The following is a 15,492-nucleotide window of genomic DNA, read 5'->3' on the forward strand; positions in this document are numbered from 1 at the left end:
CCCCCTTCGTGAGGCCCTCCTGCCCACTTCTTTCCACATCGCCCACTTTTACTTTCGCCAGAGCACTGAGCCCAGAAATGATATCCTTGAGGACCTCCTGTGCGTGTGGGCATCTCCACAGGCCCCGTAAGACCGCTCAGTCACGTGGCGCCACCTTTAACCCCCACCGCAGCATCCTTAGAGGACACAGGTCCCGAGGCTGCCAGGAAGGTGCCCACGGCCACACAGCGAGACCTGGCACCAGCGGTTGTCTGGGGGCCACTCCAGCGTCAGCGGATAAAGTGTTTATTGCATTAGTACAGTGGGCCCCGCCCCGGCCCGGCCCGCCCGTTCACAGCTCTCTGCTCCTCCTCGCAGGGCGGGCGCTCCCGGCAGCTCCCGGCCCGGGTCGCCATTCCGGGGCCCTGCTTCTCTGCCTCCTCGACCAGCCGGACCCTGCGCCCGGTGGGCCGCCTCGTCCGGGGCTACATTCAAGGGTTATCCTGTTAATAAATAAGCCGGCGCGGCTGCCCTCCGCAGGAGCCTGTCGGTCCGTGCCCGCCCCCAGCTGTCTGTCTCCCGGGGTCTGTCCGCCCCTTCTCCAGCCCGTCGTCTCCTCTCCCCGGTTCCCGGCGTGGAGCCGGCCGAGTCACCAGTGCGCTGCGCTGCGGGGCCCCCGCTCGGCGCGCGGCTCGGGGACGTGCGTCCGTCGGTTGCGCCCCTTCCTCCGGGGCTCGGGCGGCACGGGCTGCGGCCGGCACATGCGCAGGGAGCTCGCGCCGCCGCCGCCGCCGCCGCCGCCGCCCGGCTCCACCAGCTGCAGGAAGTCCCGGTACCAGAGCTTGGGGCCCGGCGGCGCGACGGGCGCCGCCTCCTCGCTCCGGGCCAGCCTCTCGGCCTGCGCGGCGCTCAGCACGTGCAGCACCAGGCGGCGCAGCGGCCGCGAGAAGCCCTGCTCCACCGCGGCGCACAGGTAGGCGCCCGCGTCCGCCCGCCGCAGCCCGCGCAGCAGCAGCCCCCGCGCCGTGCGCTCCGCGCGCTCCTCCGCCGGCACCTGCGGGCGGGCCTGCGTGAAGCCGGGGAACGCTCTCCCGGCCCCGGCGTGGGACAGGGGGGCGTGGGACGGGGGCATGGGATGGGAGGGCGTGGGACAGGAGGCATGGGACGAGGGGGCGTGGGATGGGAGGGGCGTGGGACAGGAGGCGTGGGATGGGAGGGGCGTGGGACAGGAGGCGTGGGATGGGAGGGGCGTGGGATGGGAGGGGCGTGGGATGGGAGGGGCGTGGGATGGGAGGGGCGTAGGATGGGAGGGGCGTGGGACAGGGGGCGTGGGATGGGAGGGGCGTGGGACAGGGAGGGCAGGGTCGACGGTGGCCGAGTGGGAGCGGCAAAGGGGGCGCACAGTGCACATCTGAAGGCCGAGCGCTGGCGGGCCAAGGTGTTCCGGTGGGGAAACCCGAGCCCGGTGGGGTTCTTCTGACTGCGGGGGGCGGGTCAGGACTCTCCATAGGCTGGGCTTTTCTCGAGTGTGTGTGTGTGTGTGTGTGTGTGTGTGTGTGAGGGGGGGGGAGGGGAGAAGAGAGAGAGGAGGGAGAGCGAGAGGTGGGAGAGGGAGCGGCCAGGAGCCTAGTCTGCAGGAACGGGCCTCGCCTGGATGAGGGGCCGAGCTGGACGGGAGGGGCCAGGGTGGTCGGAGCCTCACTGGACGGGGCGGGGCCTCAAGTAGATGCGGGGACGGGCCAGGCCCCATTAGTTAGGGCTGTGGGGCGGGACCAGGGCTGCAGGGGGGGGGGGGGCGGGTTCCCCACCCCACGCCTCACTCCTCCGGGGCTCACCGGGGCGCTGGCCCCCTGCCCTGCGCGCTGGAAGGTCCACTCCACGTGCGCCTGCAGCGAGCGGGGCTCACACTCCAGGAAGGCGCTGCCGCCCTCCACACCGAGCACCTTCCGTTCCTGCAGCGCGGGATGAGCCGAGTCTAGGGAAGGGGACGTCCGATTCAGGCCAGGCAGGGCGGTGGGGCAGCCTCACGGGGTGAGAGGCAGGGCAGCTGGGCACTCACCCCCGGAGCACAGCGTCCTGGGGTCGCCGTTCTTTACGTCTTGCCGCCGGAACCGCCTGGAGAGGTGGTAGAATGGGGGCCTCCCTGAGCCCTTCTTTTCTCGGGGACTCCCTCCCAGCGCCCTCCCCGGCCAGCCCTGCCCACCTCTTGGCACTGGGCTGGAAGCGGGTGCACGCGGCCCCATCCCAGGCACAGTAGGGGTCACGCGCCAGGCAGCACTCGGCACAGGCGCGGCCGTGGGCAGCACAGCGGTACAGCGGGATCTGGGCCACCGCGCTCCGAGAGGCCACGTACAGCTGGTGCTAGGGGGCACGAGGGGCTCCAGGCTGACCAAGGTGGCCTGTGCCCACCCCCCATCGGTCAGGGGTCTCTTCCCCACTCGCCGAATGAGAACACTGAGGCCTCAGGTCACACCGTCTAACTAAGGCAGAGCCTACACTCAATCCCAGGGCTTCGAACTACCCGGGGAGGCGCCGGGGGGGGGGCTCCTGGGTACCCACTTGCCCAGTCCACTCCTGAGCCTTCTGGTCACTTACCCTCTTGGAGGAGATTTGCATGCTGGTGACAGCGGCCGAGTCCTGAGAGAGAGAAGGGGTGCTGGGGACTGGGGCTGAGGGGACGGGGTGCCCCCGATGACAGGCGCCAGGCCTCACCTCAAACACGTGCAGCTCCTCCAGAAGCAGCCCCTCGTCGCTGGGCCGGCTGCCCTTGGGGACCGAGATCACCTTCAGCACGGTGCCAATGTCTGCGGGGTGAGAGGGGGCTGACCCTGTATCCCTGACGGCCAGGCCCCGGCTCTCTTCCCGCCCCCTCGGCGTGGGGGGTTCGTGGAGAGCCTGGGAGACGGGGCGCAGCCCAGGGAAAGGCGGAGAGGGGGCCGGACAAGAGGCGCTTCTCACAGCCGCAGCCTGGGCTGGTCTGCTGGGAGGTCACGGCCGGAGCCTGACCTGTGCCAATGAAGAGGACGTCGTAGTGGCCATCAGCAGCTGCTACTCGGTCTGCAACAATCTGGGTGAAGGTATACCCGGCACCCACTTGCAGGAAGAGAGGGCGCCCCCCCACGGGCTGGATGGAGTTGTACATGAGTGGGTGGTTCCGGGCAAACTGGATGACGTCGTCAGGAAAGTCCTTGGTGGAACTGAAGGTACCAAAAGTCTTGCTGGGGCACTAGGGGTGGGAGGAGGCCCGACGGACGTGTATGAGGGGCTGGTGGGCAGCCCTCCACAGAGGCCTCCCAGCCCCGGAGTGTGTGTGTGTGTTGGGGTTGGGGGGGGCTGGACAGAGCCCCCCGTCTGGGAATCTGCGGAGGAGACACGGCCTTCCCCTGAGAGGCCCTGTCTGATGAAGGTGACTTTCCCCACCCATACCAAAAGGTAGAAGCCACATGTAACCAGGAAAACCCCAGGCCACGTTCTCCACCCTGAGGCATTTAGTGGGTTGTGGTGGGGGGGGATCCCTGGGCACGTACCATGCCAGGCCGGGGGTACGGGACACGGCCCTGGTAGGACACCCACTGGTGCGTGGGCCCCTCCTTGTGTGCAAAGGGCCCCAGGAAGGCCCGGCGCACATCGCTCATGCTGTACACGCACACGGCCGAGCCCTGGAAGACGCCGCTGCAGGGGAGGGGAGGGGAGGACGAGAGGAGTGACGGGCCCGCCCGCGGAGCCAGGCTGCCCCACGGCCACCTCCCGGCCCTCACCTGGAAGTGGAGAAGACGGCATAGAGCAGCGGGGACCAGCGGTCCCTGGAGGGCAGCAGGAACACGTCCCCTGTGGGGACGGGGCCTCGTTGGAGGAGGACGCACAGCCCGGCAGGCCAGCCAGGCCCCAGAGCCTGTGCCCCTGCCCCCCTCCCCCCACTCCGCCCTCCATGCCTGCCACTCACGGAGCTGGTCGAAGTGTGTGTCTCCCTCGATGCCCGGCACGGAGCACACCAGCCTCGCCTTCAGGAACGTGGTCCACTTGTTGACCAGGCTGCGCTGGCCGCCCACGTCGTTCTGGGGGGTCAGGTGGAGGGGATGAGGGCCGGGCCCCAAAGGCAACGGGGTGGAGCGGGGTCCGTGGATGGGCTCCGGGACTCCTCACCCGGCAGATCTGGCCAATGCGGGACACGGACAGGCGTCCCAGGGCCTGCGAGGCCTCCACGGCTGTCTCGCGGAAGAAGAAGTAGATCTTGTCATCGTCCGGGTTCTCGCTCTCCGGGATCCAGAAGACCTTCATGAACTTGGGTTCTGGCCGCAGGAAGAGGTGTGGGGTCAGCGCGGTCCTGGCCCCGGGTGCCCCGCTATTCACCCAGGGGCTGCGTCCCCCTCCTCTCACACAGCAGGTGGGGCAGCATCTGAGAGTATCCAGCCTCTAGACCAGCCTTGGGCAAACCACGGCCCGCGGGCCGGATCCGGCTGTTCTATCCGGTTCTCTTGCTCTCCCCTCCGCTCCTTTACTTTGAATTTATATGAGTTCACACAAACACTCCATCCATGCTTTTGTTCCGGCCCTCCGGTCCAGTTTAAGAACCCATGGTGGCCCTCGAGTCAAAAAGTTTGCCCACCCCTGCCTAGGACCAAGTTCAGATGGTGCGCGGCGGGCAGAGTCCTGAAGAGCAGGGCCTGCGAGTCAAGAAGCAGCCACAAGAGGGCAGCAGAGGCCGGGCCACCTGGGCAAGCAGGACGCGGGATCCCCGCCAGTGGCAGCCCTCTCGGGGGTTCCCCAGGCCAGTGGTTTAAGAAAGGATGGAGATGGGGTCTCCGGTTTTACCTTCACTCACGAATCTTATCCGCTAGCGGGAAGCAGATGCCCCACTCCTGTTGCAAACACTCCGCCGGGTCCCATCGCTCAGAGTAAGCTACCCGGGCCCCTGGGCATTGCTCTCTTCGGAAATCTGTTCCCCGGCTTGTCCCTGCCCCAGGACCTTTGCACTACCTGTGCCCGCTTCTTGGAATGCTCTTCCCTCAGTCCCGCTGCACGTTGGGGATTCGCTCACACCCATCCTCAGCAGAGTGCCTTCCTTTTTACCCAACGTCGTCACCGTTCCCTCCTCCCTGAGCTCTCATTGGTCTCATGACCACTGGGGTTGATGTTATCGGGTGAGGAGGTCTGTGCCCTCAAGGAGCGCGTGATACCTGTCTAGCCTTCCCCGCAGGGCCCGCCACGTGGTAGTGCTTGGTGAGACCTGGCTGCCTCCGTTGCTCACTTATTTTGTGGGCCTTACTCAGCACCTGCCCGGATGGGGATGAGGGTCCCCTCCTGCCCCCCCCCGCCCCCCCTCCCCAGCCTCTCACCATTGAGCCAGCGGGAGTCGTGTGGCTCAGTCCGGAGACTCGGACGCTGGCCCAGGCTGCGGAAGATGGTGAAGTCCCGGCCCATGAGGTCTGCGGCCACCCCGGAATACAACTCCTCCCCTGCCGACAGGGCCAGGGCTCAGCCAGGCTGAAGGCTCTCGGCTGGGGGGGCTTGTGGAGCTCTGGGGGCTCGTGGGGGACCCCTGGGGCTCTAGGGAGGGTCTGGGGACTTGGTGGGGTTCCCGGAGTTCTGTTGGGACCGCAGCCTTTGGACTCACCCACCAGCACGGAGGCGGCGCGGTGTCTGGGGTCGTAAGGACTCTTGCCCTTGCCATCCTCCAGCCTCCGGAGGTCCAGGCGGAGCACGGGATCCTGGGGGGGCAGGGAGGGTCACTGCCAGGCCCTCCTTCCCCTCCAGCCCCTCTCCTGGCTCTGGCCTTACCTCGGGCCGGTGGCCCACCTCCAGGAAGGCACAGGTGGGGTGGAAGGCCCCGGTGCCGCAGGCCAGCACGTGGGAGCGGTTGTAGGCGTGCAGCAGCTTCACGAAGTTCATGCACTCGGTCTAGCGGGCAGCCGGGGGCGGGGCGGTGAGGCCTCCCCCGGGAGGTGGCCTTCGGGGGTCCCCGCTCTCCAGCGCACCCCACCTCTTCCTTTCTTTTTGCATCAGCTCAGGCAGGTACCAACATGGGCTCCAGGGACCTGTCGGGGACCAGCCGGCCCAGCCCCCCTCCCACCGGAATGGGTACACGGGAAGCAAAGGTCCGTGCGGGCCCCTGTGACTCACAGGCCCCCAACAAGCATCACACGAGCCCCCACCCTGACTCACTACCTCCCGACTCAGCCACCTCAGCACCCTGCCCCCATCCCGGCCCCGAACAGACAGGCCTCTGTCTCCGCGCTGCCCGCCTATGGCGTGGGGCTGACCCTCCGGCTCCCACCCCACAGCCAACACTCACCCCAATGTCCTTCCCGGCCCAGTTGCACTCCTCGCGCCATTCCACAGGCGCCGGCCAGGCCAGCTGGGGGTGGGGGAGGGGGGGTCAGGGTGCTCCGGGCTGGGTGTTACTCTGCCCCCCCCCCCCCCCCGCTCTCCCATGTGCACGGGAGTGGGCTCCGGGGCCCTGGGCATGCCCGAGGTCGGCCGCACCTTCTTGGCCCGCTTGCTAATGTTGTCCAGGCTCAGGGAGGCCACGTGGTTCTCGGCGCCCACAAACAGGCGCCCGCGCTCCTCGTCCACCAGCAGGGCTTCGTAGCAGCAGGTCCTGGCCAGCCGGAAGGTCCGGAGACCGTGCTGGGCCTGGAGCTCTGCGGGGTGGGGACACCCTGAGGACACGGGGCGCTCCCTTCCCCCCGGGGCCCCGTCTGTTGTCTCTCTCGGGCTCACGCCCACGTGAATTCACACGCATGTGAGTTTACACCCGCGAAGGCCCACCCAGGTGCACAGCCTCCAGGTGGGCAGTGCAAGCCCCCCCGCCCCGCGCCCCGCGGGGAAGGCGGGCTGACTCCGGGGCGCGCTCCGACAAGCAGTGTCTCCAGCAGCGCACTGGGGGGCCGGGGCTCCCACGGAGGGGAAGCCGGAACCGATTCCCCAATCAAGTGCGGGCTCTGCCGTCCTGCCGGGAGCCTGGCTCCGTGCCTAGCAACCGCTCCCGGGTCGGGGTGGGGAAGGGGCTCTAACAGCCCCCACATCTCAGCTTCTCTGGGAGCAGGGGATGGTGCAGCGGCAGGACCTGTTGCCATGGAGACCGAGGGGTCTTCCTGGGAAAGCAGGGGGGAGTGTGGGCAGAAGGGCTGGGAGTGAGGCCAGGACAGGGTTAACTGGACATGGCCTGGGAGTGCTCCCGATCCCGGCTCGGGTGGCACACCAGGTCAGGTGGCACAGCCGCGTGCAGCGCCCCCGCCAGCCACGGGCCCCTTGCCCGCCAGGTGCACCTACCTTGGAAGGAGAAGCGGAGGCGGGGAGGGCTCGGGGAGGCAGCCCCCAGCACTGCCGTCCAGAGCAGGACCAGGGCTGGGGTCATGGCGGCCCCGCCCGCCGCCGGCCCGGGGCGCTCAGGGTTCGGCAGGCTTCGGCAGGGCAGCGCCTGTGCGAGGAGCCTTGAGCCGCCCTGGACTCTGCCCCGGGATCTGGAGAGAAGGAGTTGCAGCGAGGGCGAGGGCGCGGGCCTGGGCGAGGGCGGGCGCTGGGGGAGTCCCGGGATCAGGTTACAGCCCCAGGGGAAGGCGGCTGGAGGCGCATTCCGCTTCCGAGTCCTCCCTCCCTGGAGGGTGCCCGGCCCGGCCACAATCACAGGCACACCACGCTGGGCACACCCTCGGGGTCACCCACACTGGCAGGCACCCGCCCCACCACGTCACCCTCCCATAGACTCGCTCACAGGCATTCATTCACGCTGGAGGCCTGCTTCACGCCAGCCTGGGACGTGGCTGGGGACAGTGGGGGACACAGACCAGGTCCCGTGCCGGAGGGACTCAGATCGGCGGGTGCCATTGCCATGAGCAAACAAGGGCGTTGTGGGAGTGAGGGCAGCAGGAGGGAGGCCTCAGGTGGCTGCACCCACAGCCCAGGGACGGGGGGTGGGGGGGGGTGGGCGCGAGCCAGTGGTGTGGGAGTCCGCGAGTGTGGATGTTTCTGAGGGTCCCTTTGTGTGTCTGTACTGCACGTGTGTGTGGTGTGTGTACATGCACGAGGCCACGTGGCATGAGCGTTTATTACACATGTAGATATGTGGCGTGCATGTGTGCGCACACGGCATTGTCTGCGTGTTTATGCGGTGTGTGTCTGCGTGGTGTGTGCACTTCATGGACGTGTCTGTAGTGTGTATGTCACACGTGTGTATGTGTGCACATGCATGTGTGTGTGTGTGTGTCTATCTGGACACGCAGGTGAGCAAAAACACCCGCAGTCCACCTCTGCCTTCAACAGAGACGCTCCTGGAACCCCCTGCTCAGAGGGGCCCCGGGGGCTGGCAGAAGCCTGGTCGTAGCCAGACTGCGGGGATGGGGGCGCTGGGGTGGGGGCCTGATGGGATGGGGGGTGCTGGGGTGGGGGCCGCTGGGATGGGGGGCGCTGGGACGGGGGCCTGATGGGATGGGGGGGCACTGGGATAGGGACTGCTGGGATGGGGGACTGATGGGATGGGGGCCTGATGGGAGGGGGGTGCTAGGATGGGGGGCGCTGGGATGGGGGCCTGTTGGGATGGGGGGTGCTGGGGTGAGGGCCGCTGGGATGGGGGGTGCTGGGATGGGGGCCTGATGGGATGGGGGGGCACTGGGATAGGGACTGCTGGGATGTGGGCCTGATAGGATGGGGGCCTGTTGGGATGGGGGCCTGTTGGGATGGGGGTGCTGGGATGGGGACTGCTGGGATGGGGGCCTGATGGGATGGGGGCCTGTTGGGATGGGGACTGCTGGGATGGGGACTGCTGGGATGGGGGCCTGTTGGGATGGGGGGCCTGTTGGGATGGGGGCCTGTTGGGATGGGGGCCTGATGGGATGGGGACTGCTGGGATGGGGGCCTGATGGGATGGGGGCCTGTTGGGATGGGGACTGCTGGGATGGGGACTGCTGGGATGGGGGCCTGTTGGGATGGGGGCCTGTTGGGATGGGGGCCTGATGGGATGGGGGCCTGTTGGGATGGGGGCCTGTTGGGATGGGGGCGCTGGGATGGGAGCCTGATGGGATGGGGGGTGCTGGGATGGGGGCCTGTTGGGATGGGGGTGCTGGGATGGGGGCCTGTTGGGATGGGGGCCTGTTGGGATGGGGGTGCTGGGATGGGGGCCTGATGGGATGGGGGTGCTAGGATGGGGGCCTGTTGGGATGGGGGCCTGTTGGGATGGGGGCCTGTTGGGATGGGGGCGCTGGGATGGGGGCCTGTTGGGATGGGGGGCCTGTTGGGATGGGGACTGCTGGGATGGGGGCCTGATGGGATGGGGGTGCTAGGATGGGGGCCTGTTGGGATGGGGGCCTGTTGGGATGGGGGGCCTGTTGGGATGGGGACTGCTGGGATGGGGGCCTGTTGGGATGGGGGACTGCTGGGTCGGGATCGCTGGATGGAGGGAGCAGCCGGGCTGAGCTGGCCTCTCTCCCTGCCCCAGAAGTGGACTGGGCTGGTCACACAGAAATTCTGAGCTCAGACTTCAGACCCAAGAGGGATCAAGGAGGGAGAGCCAAGGGCCTGAGGCAGCCTCTCCCCAGCTGGGGCAGCCTGTCCCCTCCGGAGCCTCCCTCCCCTGCCCTCAGCCCCAGGTCCCCCCACTGGCAGCCCCTCCACTGCTCTGAGCTAGAGCCCCTCCCCGGACCTCCGCCGGGCCAGCTCTGGGGCAGGCTGTGCAGGTGCCGGCGCCAGAGCCCTGGGTGGGGCAGGGTCCTGGCGTGGGGTGGGGCAGGGGCACAGCTGCGGAGGCCTGTACCAGACCCTTCCCTGCACCCCTGCCCAGCTCCATAGCTCGCGGACCTCTTCCATGCCACCCCTCCCGTGCCGGCCCCCTCCCTCCTTCCCTCCACTGACACTTGCCGCTGCCTCTTCTGGGCTGGGGGAGGGGGGGGTCTGCACCGCCACAAACACCCAGCCGCCTCCCCAGTGGCCACCGAGAACTCCAGCACCCCCCGCCCCTTCTCGCTCTGGAGAAGGGGAGAAGCCAGGGGCCCAAGGGCACCCTCCGACGGCCCCTTTAAGGAGCAGCCCCCGCCCCCACCAAGCCAGCCACCGCCCCACGCGCGCCGTCAAGTTTACGGGGCGGGCAGATCGGGTGACTGGGCAGGCAGCCTGGACGGCTGAGACGGTGGCCGGGCCAAAGTGGAGCGGGCACAGGGGGGAAGGGAGTGGGGACGACACCCCCCCTGCTGGGGCTCACAGCAATAGGGCGCCCCAAGCAGCGAAAGTGGGGCTCCCAGTCAAAGCAAAGGAGGAAGAAGCAATAAAGACCCGCCCCCAGCCCCAGGCGACTGCACGGCAGGGAGAGGGGGCAGCTGGTAGGGTCACCCCTGCGGACTCTTCACCTGTCCTTCCACAGCTGGGGCGCTGGGGGGGGGGGGTGCAGGGGGCCCAGGAGCCAGCTGGGATGGGAGGGGGGGGGGAAGGGAAGGGTGTGCTCCACTGGGCCCTTAGGACCAGTCCCTGTCCTTCCTCTCCTCGTGGGCCAGGACCCTGCCACCTGCGGGCAGTGGTTGCCATGGGAACCAGCCTGGGCGGGAGGAGGGCCAGAGAGGACAGTGTAGGTCTCATCCTGCACCCAGGCTGGGCCCTGCCGGCGCCACCCCGGCCGGAGGGTGCGGCCTCCCGGCGCGGGGTCCCGCATCCCTGCTGGGAGCTGAGGGCGGCCTGTGGGAGCTCGGGGACTGTCTTCTAGGTTGAAACGGGGAGGAACTGCCCCTCACCCAACTCCCAGCAAGGTCCCCAACGGGGCGCTGGTCACAGGCGACGGGATCCCGCCCCTGGGGCCTCGGTTGGGAAGGGTCAGGGGGCTGGGCTTGAAGCTGGGTCTGGTGGACACCCTGTCTGGGGGGCTGAATGTTGACAACAGTGAGTGGGGACCTCAGGCCCAGCTGGGGGGACATGCCAGGGCTTCCACCGCTCCCCGCCCCCGTCAGGCATCCTCCTGGAATGGCCTCAAGGCTGGTCAGCAGCTCCCCGGGGTCAGCGAGGCAGGCGGTGGCTGCCAAGTGCCCTGGAGTAGACGTGTCTGTGTCCAGCCAGAGTGGGGTCACGCCCCTTTCCTGAGCCTCGGGCCTGGTGTGCCTGGCTGGCTGGCAGGGAAGGGTAGGGTCAGTGGGAGAAGGGGGGGCGTCAGGAGGGACACACCCTGCATGACCTTCCGGGGACGCACCTCGCCCTCCGCCCAGGCTCTGTGCCTTGGACCTGGGCTGCCCCCCGCCCCCCTTGCAAGCAAACAAAATTCTTTGGCTGTTTACAGTGTTCCGCCCAAGCAGCCAAGATCAGCAAGTGCTTGGAGGTCCCCCACCCGCACACCCGCTCTGCCCCCTACCTGCCCCCACGGCTTTGGAGTCTTCAGGCCCAGGGGCCAGCCCCTGCCCATTTGCCCCAGCCCTGTGGTCCTCTTGAGAAATGGGACCAGGCCCCCCCACTCCCATCTTCCCAAAGCCCTGGGCTCAATGCGCCGCCAACGGGGGAGACCTGGCTTAGCCCTCGTTCCTAGATGGCCGGTGTGTCCCCTCCCCGAGCAGGAAGGGCGACCCCCAGGACGGGGAGCCCAGGTTGTCCCCGGCCCCACAAGGTGTCCTTCCTGCTCCTCAGGTCCAGGTGTAGGCCAGGCCCTTGGGCAGGGCCTCATGGGGACACTAGGAGCGGGGTCACGGCTGTGGGTCACCTGGGGCTCTGGGAGTCCCCCAGGATTCTGGAATCAGGCGGCCGGGGCCTGGGTCCCCACAGCATGGGACAGACCGGCATGGAGGCAGCTAAGGGCCCTACCACGGCCTGCGCCCCGGCCCTGGGCCACCCCGGGCTCCTGGGCCTCCACCCTTTGCCAGGGCCTCCACGGGCAAGGGCCTCCCTGGGTTCTTGCTTGGTGCCGCCTGTGAGTGGCATCGGCTGCCAAGGCCTCCCCTTTTCCTTCTGGAAATAACTGGTTTGTTGAGCCAAGTCCCAGCACCTGCCGCCCCACCCGCATCACCAGCTGGGCCTGCCCCCGCCCCGGCCTGGCCTCTGGGTGCTGGGCTGGGGTAGGACTTCCCTCTGAGCAAGGCTGCACCAGCCCGCCCCGTACCCGGCCTGGCCGAGCCACCTGGGCCCGCACTCACACCTGCTTTAGCCATCAGGGCTGCGGCGCCCGCCTGCCTCCTCTGGTCACGTGGGTACTGGGATGTGCTCCCTGGGGACTCAGGCGTGGGGCGGGGGCGGCGGGGGGGGGGGGGGACCCGCTGGAGAGAGCCTAACTGAGGCCTAAATCCCCTGACACGCTGCCACCCCAGGGGGTCTCCCCACCCACCCCAGCCTGGTCTCCACGCTCCCAGGGGGCCCCTGGCCCACCTTTTTGGAAAGATCAGCTCCTCCCTTCCTTGCCCGTGCCCCTGTCCTTCTGAGGGCCATGTCAGAGCTGAGGTGGAGGGGCCGGGGGCGGGGCCGCCAGGAACCCTGGGCCTCCGGCTGTGGCCCTGCCCCCACCGCTCCGCCCCTACCCTCCGCCTCCCGCACATTCCTCCCTGGCTGAGGTCAGCCCCTCCGGGATGGGGCAGCCCCCCCACCCAGCCACATCACAGCTCTTCACTCACTCCTGTTTTCCTCATTGCCCAGCGAGGGGGGCCGGGGGCCGGGGGTGGGGCCTCCCTCTCCCCTCCTTCTCCACAGCCTGGCGGGGCAGAGTGGGGGGGTGAGGAGGGCCTGCCAGGAACTCGGCAATAGTGGACGCGGGTTGCCCCTACACTCATCAGCATACATTAACACTTTGCTACACTCCCTGGAGGGCTGTTGGGGGGCTCCAGAGGCTCTGGAGGGTTAGGGGGGCAGGGATCGAGCCCCTAGTAGCCGGGGAGGGGCAGAATGAATCCTGACACCTCCGCTCCCCAGCTGTGCGTCCCCCGGGGAAATGGAACCTCTCACATGCTCCCCTCATCCAGCGGCTGTAAGCCGGGGGGGGGGGGGGGGGGGGGCGTGGCTGGCACACGGGGCACCCTGCAGCATCCAGGCCCGGGCCTCGGGGAGGTCCTTCCCTTCACCTCCTCTTGCAGCTTCTCCTGTCCCCTCTCTTCCCCGTCTTGCCCTACAGCCACCAAGCCCCCCACTCCTCTACCCCCGCCCCTCAGCACGATGATATCCCTGACCCTCCCCCTGAACCTCCTTCCCTCCTCCCCTGGGGACTCCTCAGTCTTCCCGCTCCACCGATGCCACCCCCAGCCGTGCCCAAGCCCACGCCCCACCCCCACCCCCGCCCCCAGCTCTGGAAGGCCCTTCAGTCTCATTGGGGACAGGCCCTGCCTCCTCCCCCTGCAGCCTGCAGCCTGACCCCTTCACCCCGCCCCAGGCTGTGTCCCCGGGTCTTTCTGCCACTCCCCCTCCTCCTCCCGTGGCCTCCCTTCCTCATGCCCGCCCACCCCGACTCAGACTTCATGAAGCTTGGGGGGCCCAGGCTGTAGCCTGGCATTCGCACCAGCCGCCTGACCCGGCCCTGGCCAGCCTGCCAGCCTCCCCACTGCCAGGGCAGCAGCTCTTTCTCGGCCAGGACTTCGCCGGGCTGTGCTGTGCCTCCTGCCGCTAGGCCTGCCCCCTGCCACCTGCTGTTCTCCCTGGCCCCGTCCACGCCCCTCGCCGCGCAGCCCTCTCCCTGTGCAGCCCTGGGTTCCCCGCAGCTGTCAGCTGCCATCACTGGGGCCCCAGGCCCGGCAGAGGCCAGGCCCAGGAGGCAGGAGCCAGAGGGAGTGCCTGCCGGGAGCCCTCCACCTCCAGGGCCGGTGGAGCCCACGGAGGGATGGGGGCTAATGGAGAAGGGACACCTCGCCTGTCCTCGGCCCTGCACCAGCCCCTCACCCACCACAAGGTCAGAAAGCAGAGTCAACAGCTTCCCGTGGACCTCGAACTAATTTTTCTAACCAAGATCACCTGTGGGTTGTAGCGCCTGCACGGGGCAAACCCAGCAGCGGGGAGAAAGGGGTCCACGGCCCTGCCCCCCCGCCCCCTGCGCCCATCACCGTGGGACGGACTGAGGAGCCGAGTGGCTGGCAGGCATGGACACACATATCCCAACTGGCTTGAGGCCCACCTGGGAGTGTGTGGGAGCTGGCATTCCCGAGGGGCAGGGGCGAGGCCCCGGGGATCTCTTTTGGGCCAAGAGGCAGGATTGGGGCCGCTGTCTGGGAGGGGCCTGGACCCGCAACTCAGGCGGCAGACGCTGCAGCCCTGCCCCCACCCTCTCCCTGACGGGGCACCTTGCGGAGCCACAGGCTGGGTGGCTGCAGTCACAGTGCGGCTTGACGCCTTCAGCTTTGGTGGCCGGCTTGGCACCCTGGGTCGGGGAGAGGGGTCGACTCGGAGAGGCTAGGAGGTGTTCCCGCTTCAGGACGAGCCACCACCACGGGGCTGCCCGGGACGTGGTCATGGCCTCCTCCAGGCCTCGAAGCCCCTACAGCCTCAGAGGCCCCGTCTCTAAGGAGGCCCCTCCCGTTCTGCAGCTGGTCTCTGGGCCTCGAAGCACCTGCTGAGGGGGGGGGGGGTAGGGGTCTGGGCCAGGGGAACTGGGAGTGGCTGCCCGCTTCCCCTCGGACCTCTCTGACTCAGAGCTTGTCTCTCTGTCTTCCCAGTGGACCCCTCGGGACAAATGGGTTGAGAATACCCTGCTGCCGCCCAGCTGTAGCCCCAGCAAGTGTTTGGAGAGGAGCGAGCCTCTGGAAGGTGGGTCAGCCTTGGGGCGGTCTCACTGGTGGGAGACAGCCCCCCCGCACACTGGGACCCACGCTGGTCTGGAAGCAGGAGCCTGGGTCACTGAATCTCTGCCTCCCCTCACCCAGCTGCTCCCAGAGAGGGGACAGCCACAGGGCACCTGGGATGCTCCTAGCTTGCCACCTCCACGGCTGGGAATTTCCCAACTGCCAGAGACAGGGAGGCATTGAGGGGCCGCCCCCGCCAGCGCTGGGACAATGGAGCCTTGTGCCCCAGAAGTGGGAGCAGAGGCAGGAAGGCCACGGGCAGGTGGGGGTAGTGGTCTGCACCCAGGGAGGCCCTGCTTGCCAGGACCCCACCCAGGACCACTGCCAAGCGGGACAAGGGGATCTTGGCCAGACCCTGCATGGCCCACCCAGGGAGGGAGGCGCTGGGTGCGCCACGCAGACAATGCCAGCCCTCAATGGTCCCTCTGTGCAGGGTCCCCACAGGAGGGAAGAGAGGAACCGACTCCTAAGGCTGCTTCCTGCTGGCAGGCGGCCGCTTCCTGCTGGCAGGCCTCGCTGCTGGGGGCACCGGCGCCCCGCCCTCCTAGGGCTCAGGGGGTCCGGGCCTGGCCGCGGGGGGAAGGCAGGGATGCAAGTTTGGGGGCGGGACCTGTTCTTGTCTGTCAGCCCTCAGCCCTCAGGCAGGGGTAGCAGGAAAGGCCTGGGGAACCCGGCGGGGCGCGGCTGGGGCGCGTTCATCTCCTTCCGACGGGGCGGGCGGCTGCAGCCTCTCTTCTCCCGCCAGCATCGGGGGACCCCCCAACCCCCCGGCTTCGGGGGCACTGGCAGGTGTGCGGAG

General features: G+C 68.5%; 1 protein-coding gene across 3 annotated transcripts; it reads right to left on the reverse strand.

Moving 5' to 3' along the window:
- Window positions 1–270: 270 nt before the first annotated feature.
- Window positions 271–12,376, reverse strand: SEMA3B (semaphorin 3B). 3 transcript variants are annotated; one of them, XM_080673475.1, is made up of 18 exons: window positions 12,304–12,376; window positions 7,252–7,442; window positions 6,463–6,620; window positions 6,272–6,334; window positions 5,758–5,877; window positions 5,594–5,687; window positions 5,316–5,435; window positions 4,123–4,268; window positions 3,923–4,034; window positions 3,738–3,807; window positions 3,507–3,651; window positions 2,986–3,205; window positions 2,692–2,783; window positions 2,575–2,616; window positions 2,183–2,340; window positions 2,039–2,094; window positions 1,815–1,954; window positions 271–1,033 (listed from the first exon to the last, which is right to left on the reverse strand). In XM_080673475.1, the coding sequence occupies exons 2-18, from the start codon at window positions 7,334–7,336 to the stop codon at window positions 629–631; spliced, it is 2,226 nt and encodes a 741-aa protein (XP_080529601.1). In that variant the 5' UTR covers window positions 7,337–7,442; window positions 12,304–12,376; the 3' UTR covers window positions 271–628. The 3 variants fall into 3 exon arrangements, with proteins under 3 accessions (XP_080529601.1, XP_080529599.1, XP_080529600.1); XM_080673473.1 differs by having other exon boundaries at window positions 2,938–3,205; XM_080673474.1 differs by lacking the exon at window positions 12,304–12,376 and adding an exon at window positions 9,826–9,911 and having other exon boundaries at window positions 2,938–3,205.
- Between the last annotated feature and the right edge of the window lie 3,116 nt (window positions 12,377–15,492).

Source organism: Plecotus auritus (genome assembly GCF_963455305.1).
Source record: "Plecotus auritus genome assembly, chromosome: 6".
NCBI classification, from domain to species: Eukaryota; Metazoa; Chordata; class Mammalia; order Chiroptera; family Vespertilionidae; genus Plecotus; species Plecotus auritus.

Bases quoted from the DNA above. Each gene is read 5' to 3' on its own strand.
- SEMA3B (XM_080673473.1), bottom strand. From the start codon at position 7,336: ATGACCCCAGCCCTGGTCCTGCTCTGGACGGCAGTGCTGGGGGCTGCC. The intron at 5,688-5,757 runs GTAAGGCCAGAG...CTGCCCCCCCAG, and splicing joins AGGTGGGCCACCGGCCCGAG to GATCCCGTGCTCCGCCTGGA. The intron at 1,034-1,814 runs GTGAGCCCCGGA...GCCCGCCCGCAG, and splicing joins GGCAGGGGGCCAGCGCCCCG to GTGCCGGCGGAGGAGCGCGC.